The following is a 7,593-nucleotide window of genomic DNA, read 5'->3' as shown; positions in this document are numbered from 1 at the left end:
AGCCTTGAACTTACCTTTATATCTTGAGAAGCAGCCTTCCATTGTCAAAGCTATGAAATGCAAATTCATGCATCTCCTCTGTGCATTAGCCTTACTTCATGTGTAATACAACCTCAATGTTACTCACCAAAACCTCCAAGCTCCTGCTGTCATTGGCCAATTAATCACTTTTACACTTAAATGGCCAAAGCACCGCCACCTTTCTCATAATTCACTAATGGTCAGAATGGACAATTTAGGCTAATCATCCCTGAATTGCCTGTGATTAAGCTGCTCAGGTTCTTGATTATGTCATTTGAACAGAACAGTCACTTAAATTGTTCCCCTCAAATTGTACAAAATAGTGAGCGTGTTCTTCACATCTACAATGGGGAGATCAACATGCCATTTGGCCATCTCTTATTTTAAGGTCATGGCAAATGCAGATAGCCAAGACTGGAACAGTAATATGCAATAAATAATAGCTTCATTTATAGAGCACTTTATATGTGGCAGCTCAGTTTAGACAGGTGATATTTTATAGTAAAAATGACCAAACTTGAATCACATCCATAAATAGACTCAACCTGGACTAGTTTAGAGATACATTTTACATATTAAACCACTGAGCCCAAAACATTGTTTATTTTTAAAAGGCCTTAGAAAAATGACATCAAATGCATCTGAGTGATGAAGCACTGCTGGATCCTTAAGGACTCCTGTTTGTAGCCAAGACTTTGATGTAAAGAACCATTTTAAATCCAAGCATATACACATTATAGTGCACCAAAAAAAGCTTTTCCTAAAACTGCCTGCCCACTGCATCTCAGTCCCCACCCTTCTCCCCATTTCCTGAAATCTTCAAAAACCAGCCCCCAACCAAACGTCTTCAAAAGAATGACAGCCTTACCCTGACAAGTGCAACAAATAATTGCATCTTGGTGTTTTTAGCACTCAACAGGTAGAACATATTTAAACCTTTTCACACACCTTAAATCACTCACTGGTTACTACAGATTAACGAGGACAATTATTCACACAGGCCTCTCCCTGGAAGAACGAAACAAACAGACCTGAACTCATTTTAAAGAAGTTTTAATATGCTTACATGTACCTGAGAAAAGGCATTGGGACCGTATGTCACAGCCTATACATTAATCTGCACTTGTACAGAGACAATTTGGCAAATCAGTCGGAACCGACATGCTCCATTTTACAGACAAGATCTGTAAAAAGACTAAGGCTAAACAAATTTACTCAATCTATCAAATGCAGAACGCCACAGCATTAGATGTGTCCATCAGGGTTCTAAGACAGCTGCACCTGGTGAGGGGAAAAAAAAAAAAAAAAGCAGTTTTAAACATTACAGAAACCATTCATTCAAGCTTAAACCCAGACAGACAAGGAATATAACCCTCAGCATCTTTTACATTTGGGTATTAATTCTTAAAGAAGCCGTTTATAAGACCCATCTTTAGAATGTGTTCCTCGCCCAGGATCCAGGCACATGGAGAAGCCCACTGACCCGTTTTAGCAAGGGTCACTGTACCCCCCTGTAATGGCCACTAGAGACACTGGCAGCCTCCAGTGGGCAAAGCATAGGAGGGAATGCTGGCTAAAATACCCAAAATGTAGGATGGTCTTATCTGGACTAAAAATAATCTTTGGGTGATACGGATGTGAAAGTTATGGAATCGCTTACCTAGCTACATGCGACATGGCAGGCCTACTGTCATTTCCACAGTCCACATTTCATTCTCAGCACCTGTGAACCAGTGAAAGTTGAGTCCATGTTTGTTAGAGATAATCAATCTAAGCATGAGGAAAACAAACATTTGGGCAAGAAAAGGTGTTTCTCCCGACAGGTCCAAAGGAAGGAGTATTCAGCCTTCACTTCAGGTTATTTTTAGAGAGAGTTCTTCTACCCCCCTGTGTTAACCACTTAGGACATGATGGTCTTAAATGGGCAATAAAGGGGATAAATTTAAGGAACTTAAGCATGTCTATTAAACCTCACCTGCTGTGGATTTATGAAGGACTTCCCATTCTAACCAGGTTTTTTAACCAGGTGTAATTACCGTTACAAGTCCATTCTTGAAGGCAAAAAGTCATCCTAGTCAACCAGGTGATTCAAAAGTCCGACCTAGAACATAAAAAGGACGGTCATTTAAGCAACATTGGGAGTGGAGACTTGAGTCTAAAACACAGAGGCCTACTAAACCCAAACTATGCTAGCCTAGCCAGCAATACCACATGGGCTGACCCCACGTGCTCACAGAACGGACATGGTCGCACATTCATCACAGACTCACATACTTTTCTGTAACGATTCCCTAATTCGACAGAAGGTGGTTACAAACGGGTGAGCCGCGAGTACGATAACATACATCACTGTGATCTAGCTAAACGTGGCTGAAACGTGTTAGCAGACTTAGCAAGCCACTTCAACACTGCCTATTCAACAAATACAGCCAAAGACAACTAAATTATGTCCGAAAAAGTGCAGATCAGACCAATAACTGCACCAGTTTTACAGCAAACACATTTAAAATGTGTCGGAAGAACCAACTCGAACCTTCTAGCGACGAACGAGCCAACACCGACACGTCCATCTCCCACACGGAGCAGAGGCGAAAGACCAGATGCAGAAACTCGGAGGCAGACCCACAGAACTAAGCAGAGAGGGAGAGTTGCATTATGGGACTTTTAAAGGCACAGGCATGCTGAATCAGCTTTGACCCGCTACAACGGACACTGGAAAGCTGAACGGAGTATTTTTAATCACTGTTTATTCTTGCTACAAACTATATTAGTCATTTGATTTTTCAGTTTTATCGCATTTTTAGTGAATACACTGCTTTACCAAGACAATAAATCTGGGCGAATTGTGTAGTGATGTGGATCTATTGCTATGTGTTTTCTTTGTTATTGCAGCCCTTTTTACGTTGTACCAAAAAAATATATTCCTCATAATAAAAAAGAAATTCTGACTTCTTATAAATGGTCTGTCAACGGCCAAACTGTAGAACGTCATCGCTTGCGGAACAGGATATTTGGCTTTCATTGGTCAAATCCTCTGTCAATCACAGTTAAGCCCGCCCCCAATATCACCCAAACCAAAGCGGCTAGTCCACAGAAGGGGCGGTACATGGGCGGTCCGTCCGGACTTTGCTAGCTAGTTACCTGCCAAGAGCAATGATGTTTACTGCGAATACCTCAGAGGGTTTAATCCAACGACACGGTTTTAGCGAACAAAATGAACTAAGCTAAAATTTTAAGACGTTTGGCGCGTTTCATATCGCTTTATGCGAAGCACATATTGCGTGAACAGTGAATACTTGCATGCTGGGTGTCTGTGTCAGGTCGCTCTCTCCGACAGACAGACCGGGACTGCTGCTGCAGTTGGCCTCTTGGTCCAAGCTGCGAAAGACCTACCTGCTCTGCAGCCTCCAGTCATGTTTGTTTTATGAAGATGGCCGCGACTGGTACCCTGTGAACTAAATGACTGTCAGAAATATTGCCTCCATTTGTAATATGGTAAGTATCCTGAGCTTTACATCGACCTTTAGCTTGCTAGCCGGCTAGCTAGTTTAGCTAGCTGAGCGTTTCGCTGGTGCGGGGATGCTGATGTCCGTTCTCGCGTTGCTCTGTTCGCTCTGCGGCCCGGAGGAGACGAGTACCTGGCCTGGACAACTGACATGACCGTAGTACACTGAGTGTAGATGTAGGGTGTTTTGGCTGACCGTCTGAATGAATGTCTCCGTTAGGCCGAATGCGGTGTGATTAGGGGTGGTCACCTCTGTAGGATCCAGCCCGGTTTACACATCATCTTTTACATTCCCCACAGTGCAAGTGTGCTGGCTGTTTTAATGTTTTGTAACGAGGTGTCAGTGAGATATCAGGCTAATGTAGAAAACGGGGACACAGTCATGATGGTAGGAAAGGATAATCCCTGTTTACGAGGTCATTTGTAATGTTTTGGGAAGTGCTAAAAGCTAAGCTCACGGCTTGGTTGGCGTTGCCATAGAGCCGGACCACGCGCGCAGTGTTATAAGCATGAATTAAGACCTTCACTGACTTAAACAGCATTTTGAGCAGTTTATTTTTTATAGTGTTGCAAGCTTTGAGTTCATGAAGGGCAGCAGAACAGGGAGAACAGGGTGTGCGATGAGCCAGCACACTTTATAATATAAACCGTATAGTGTTCCCCAGCAGTGTACCCAAGTAAGCGTGGTAGATGAAGCATAGATGAAAACAGTAACATAAGGTAAGAAACCACACATCAGAGAAGCAACAACGATGATCATAACGCTCCAAGACCACGCTTTTACATACTGTGATTTCTCAGTAGGCCAGATAAATGGAGAGACAAGTCAGGCCTATACAGCAGGAGAATGGTAATTCAGCTTACTTAGCAGTGCTGGTAGGTGAAACAGCCCCTGAGGGTTTTCAGCAGTAAATAATGAACAGTGCTCACGTGCAGTCAATGCAAGGTCTGTCAGCCCCGAACCACACTAGGCCCACACTCCACCAGGGTCGCTGCGAAGCAAACATGGCAACCTGGAATGCCTTTCTCCACTCCCACAGTTCCTTTCATTAATAATAAAAAAGTCCGGCAGGGTCCAGGTCAGCATTTAGTGATGCTGCCTTATTGCTAAGCTGCATGCCAGTTTTTAAACAACTCACTCTACTGAGAGATAACGTTAGATGTTTGCTGGCCTGACTCTTGATTTACACTTTGCCAAACTACTGAACTGGAAAGCCGCTTAGTTTTTACTTTTGTACTTATTCCTCAACTTTCTCCAGATATGCAGACTCTTTCCTGAGCTCTCTTCTGAAGATCTGTCAACCAAGAAAGTTCAGTTCCAGTTCTCAGATATAGCCCAATATCTACATGTTCCTCAAGACATTTATTAGGTATCTCATGTGTCTTAGACTGAACCTAGCTCTGCAGGAAGGCAGTGCTGGGTGGTACTGACAATTTTATGTCGTGATATTTTCCATATTATTGCAATAACACAATAATAAAGCTGGGAAATTTCCTCTGTTTATAGAGTAGGAGTGTGACAGTACACTGTATTGAATCCTTTCAGGAAAGCCTTATAATTGCGAATGCAGAGGTATTGAAAAATACATTCAACAGAATAGAGTGAATAAAGAATTCTGTTTATTGATGATTAAATTATGGTGCAAGTTTAATAAACGTCAATTAATCAAACCCACAGTGAGGGCAGATCTTCCATATTTTATAAACACACATTCATGGTGTTTCTTTTAAAGTAACACAATTTAACACCAAAGTGTAACTTGGACTGAATACACATACTTTATTTCTGTATTTTCAATATGTATTTGGAAAACCGTATCATATTAGACATATTATCGTATTAGTTATGAATTTTGTGACTTATTGCACGCCTGTTTTTACCGATTTAGCTGCTGAACTGAAGCAGTTTTGTGTTCTCTGGCACAGTCAGTCTTTAGTTTTAGTAGTCAGTAACGTAATGTGATAATACAGATTTTGTGTAATGTAAGTTTCAGGCAGGATGTTTTGGTAGTGCTGCTAGCCTGCCTGCCTGCCTGCCTGCCTGCCTGATGGCAGCCCAATGTGAAATCCACACTCCCCACTCATGCAGGCAGATGGTGGGTGTAAGTGATGTTTCAGTCATGGTGGCGATTAGGATGAGTTGCATTATTTAGTTGGAGGTCTAGTAGCCCACATGGTTTGCACAGGCCGTACTTCCTTAGTGCTAGTTATGTTACCGTTTGCCAGGATCTGTTTGTGTATGAGAGACATGGCTGCTCTTTTCACAGACACACTGAGAGGTAATGAAATGCTTGCTATATAAATTGTAGTCAGAATCCTCATGTCAGAGGCTAACATTGCAATTTCAGGCCTTGAGAAGCACCTGAAAGAGCTTTGAGCCATTTGATTTGTCTTTGTGATACAGTTCTCTACAGTAGGCCTGTCTGTAGCTAATTGAACACGCAATTGAATCTATTATTCAATGTGACCAATCCAGGAAAATCAGTATATCTTCACTTGCTTGTGTGCACAAGCATTTGACTTAGGCTTCACAGTATATAGTGGACACAAGTATCTGGCCACTGTAATCATGGATACATTTGAATGAAAATAAAATGTTTATCAAAAAGAACAACTGTTTCATAGAAAAATACCTTTAGCACAACATCAGACTGATGGTAGACTCTTTTTGTGCAACAAGCATCGAGAAGATGGTATTGAGCTCTTTTCAGGGTTCTGTAAAACGCAGAGGTTGAAACGTCAAAGTGTGGTGCTGTTTTTTTTCCAGTGATGTTGGAGAGCTTGTGTTCATTTGTGGGATAATGAACTGATATGTATATGTAAAATTCATTCTGGATACAAACCAGCAGAAGACTGCAAAGAAATTGCTCAAACAATCCAAAAATTTTAAACGAATACTTGTAGTTAATGTATAGCTTGTTAAAGGTGAATTAGAATAGAATTTAGAACTATTTGTCACTGTGTTTGCACACTGTGACATTAGACCTCTACATTTAACCCATCCATGCAGTGAAACACTCACATACATGCACGCTAGTCAACACACACACTAGGGGGCAGTGAGCACACTTGCCCAGAGCAGCGGGCAGCCCTGTCCACAGTGCCTGGGGAGCAACTGGGGGTTAAGTGCCTTGCTCAAGGGTGCTTCAGTTGTGGACTGTCAGCCAAGGGGATCAACCCGGCAAACCTTCCGGTCACAGGGCTGGTTCCCTAACCTCCAGCCCACAATTCCACCAATTCCCCAAGATTTTTACATAATTAAATAATTCAGAGTGTTCTGATGTGGATCACGGTCCTTTCTGTGTGGAGTTTGCATGTTCTCCCTGTATCTGTGTGGGTTTCCTCCAGGTACTCCAGTTTCCTCCAAAGTCCAAAGACATGCAGTCAGGCAAATTGGACATGCTAAATTGCCCCTAGGTGTGAGTGAATGTGTATGTCTGTCTGCCTGTCTCCCCTGTTTTGGACTGGCGACCTGTCCAGGGTCCTGCCTTCTGCCCAATGACAGCTGGGATAGGCTCCAGCAACCCCCCGCGACCCTGAGGGAGATGTGGCTTAGAAAATGTGTGTGTGTGTGTGTGTGTTCTGATGTGAAATTCTCAGTTCTAGAGAAAGTCAGAATTCTTCACAGTGATAGTGATAGGAACCAGACATCCAAAGCCTTCAGTGCCTTTAAAAGTGCCCTCACAAAAAGCTATGACTTGTGGTTAAGTCAGATGTGCTGCCTGATGCCTGAGACATTGTTTTATTATAGTGTTGAGATCAAGTTTAGACCTCAACCGTGTTTTTAAAAATCCGTAAATGGCAGAAAGATACATAGTAAGGCAAAATAGCCTTCAAAGAAACCTATTTTTTCAGAATTATGACTACTTTACCATTATCAGCATCATATAAAAACTCAGAAGACACATGTAGGTTCACTGGCCATCTGAATGGTCTTGTTTACACCCCCGTTACTGGTGATATTTCCCGTTAATTGTTATTCCAATATTTGCTTTTGCTGTAATGATGTCTCCAATGTTTGCAATATGCAAATAAACTCTCAAATAAATGATTAAATGCTGTGAGCG

General features: G+C 42.1%; 1 protein-coding gene, 1 long non-coding RNA gene and 1 other non-coding gene across 3 annotated transcripts in view; 1 reads left to right on the top strand and 2 right to left on the bottom strand.

The window, feature by feature from the left end:
* Positions 1–1,058: 1,058 nt before the first annotated feature.
* Positions 1,059–2,694, bottom strand: LOC108414664. Its single transcript, XR_001856897.2, has 4 exons — positions 2,555–2,694; positions 1,997–2,122; positions 1,682–1,744; positions 1,059–1,302 (listed from the first exon to the last, which is right to left on the bottom strand). It is a non-coding gene; the product is annotated as an uncharacterized LOC108414664 (long non-coding RNA).
* Positions 1,827–1,949, bottom strand: LOC119263352. Its single transcript, XR_005130266.1, has one exon. It is a non-coding gene; the product is annotated as a small nucleolar RNA SNORA26 (small nucleolar RNA).
* A 199-nt stretch (positions 2,695–2,893) lies between the features above and the next one.
* Positions 2,894–7,593, top strand: part of usp46 (ubiquitin specific peptidase 46) — a 29,754-nt gene continuing 25,054 nt past the window's right edge. Inside the window, exon 1 of the mRNA XM_017687961.2 lies at positions 2,894–3,516. Coding sequence (XP_017543450.1) covers positions 3,481–3,516 — 36 coding nt within the window. The 5' untranslated portion in view covers positions 2,894–3,480. The remainder of the gene's footprint in view (positions 3,517–7,593) is intronic.

This window comes from Pygocentrus nattereri, chromosome 4 (genome assembly GCF_015220715.1).
Source record: "Pygocentrus nattereri isolate fPygNat1 chromosome 4, fPygNat1.pri, whole genome shotgun sequence".
NCBI lineage: Eukaryota > Metazoa > Chordata > Actinopteri > Characiformes > Serrasalmidae > Pygocentrus > Pygocentrus nattereri.
The sequence above is the reverse complement of the archived record's forward strand: the minus strand, read 5'-3'. Positions and strand labels throughout refer to the sequence as shown.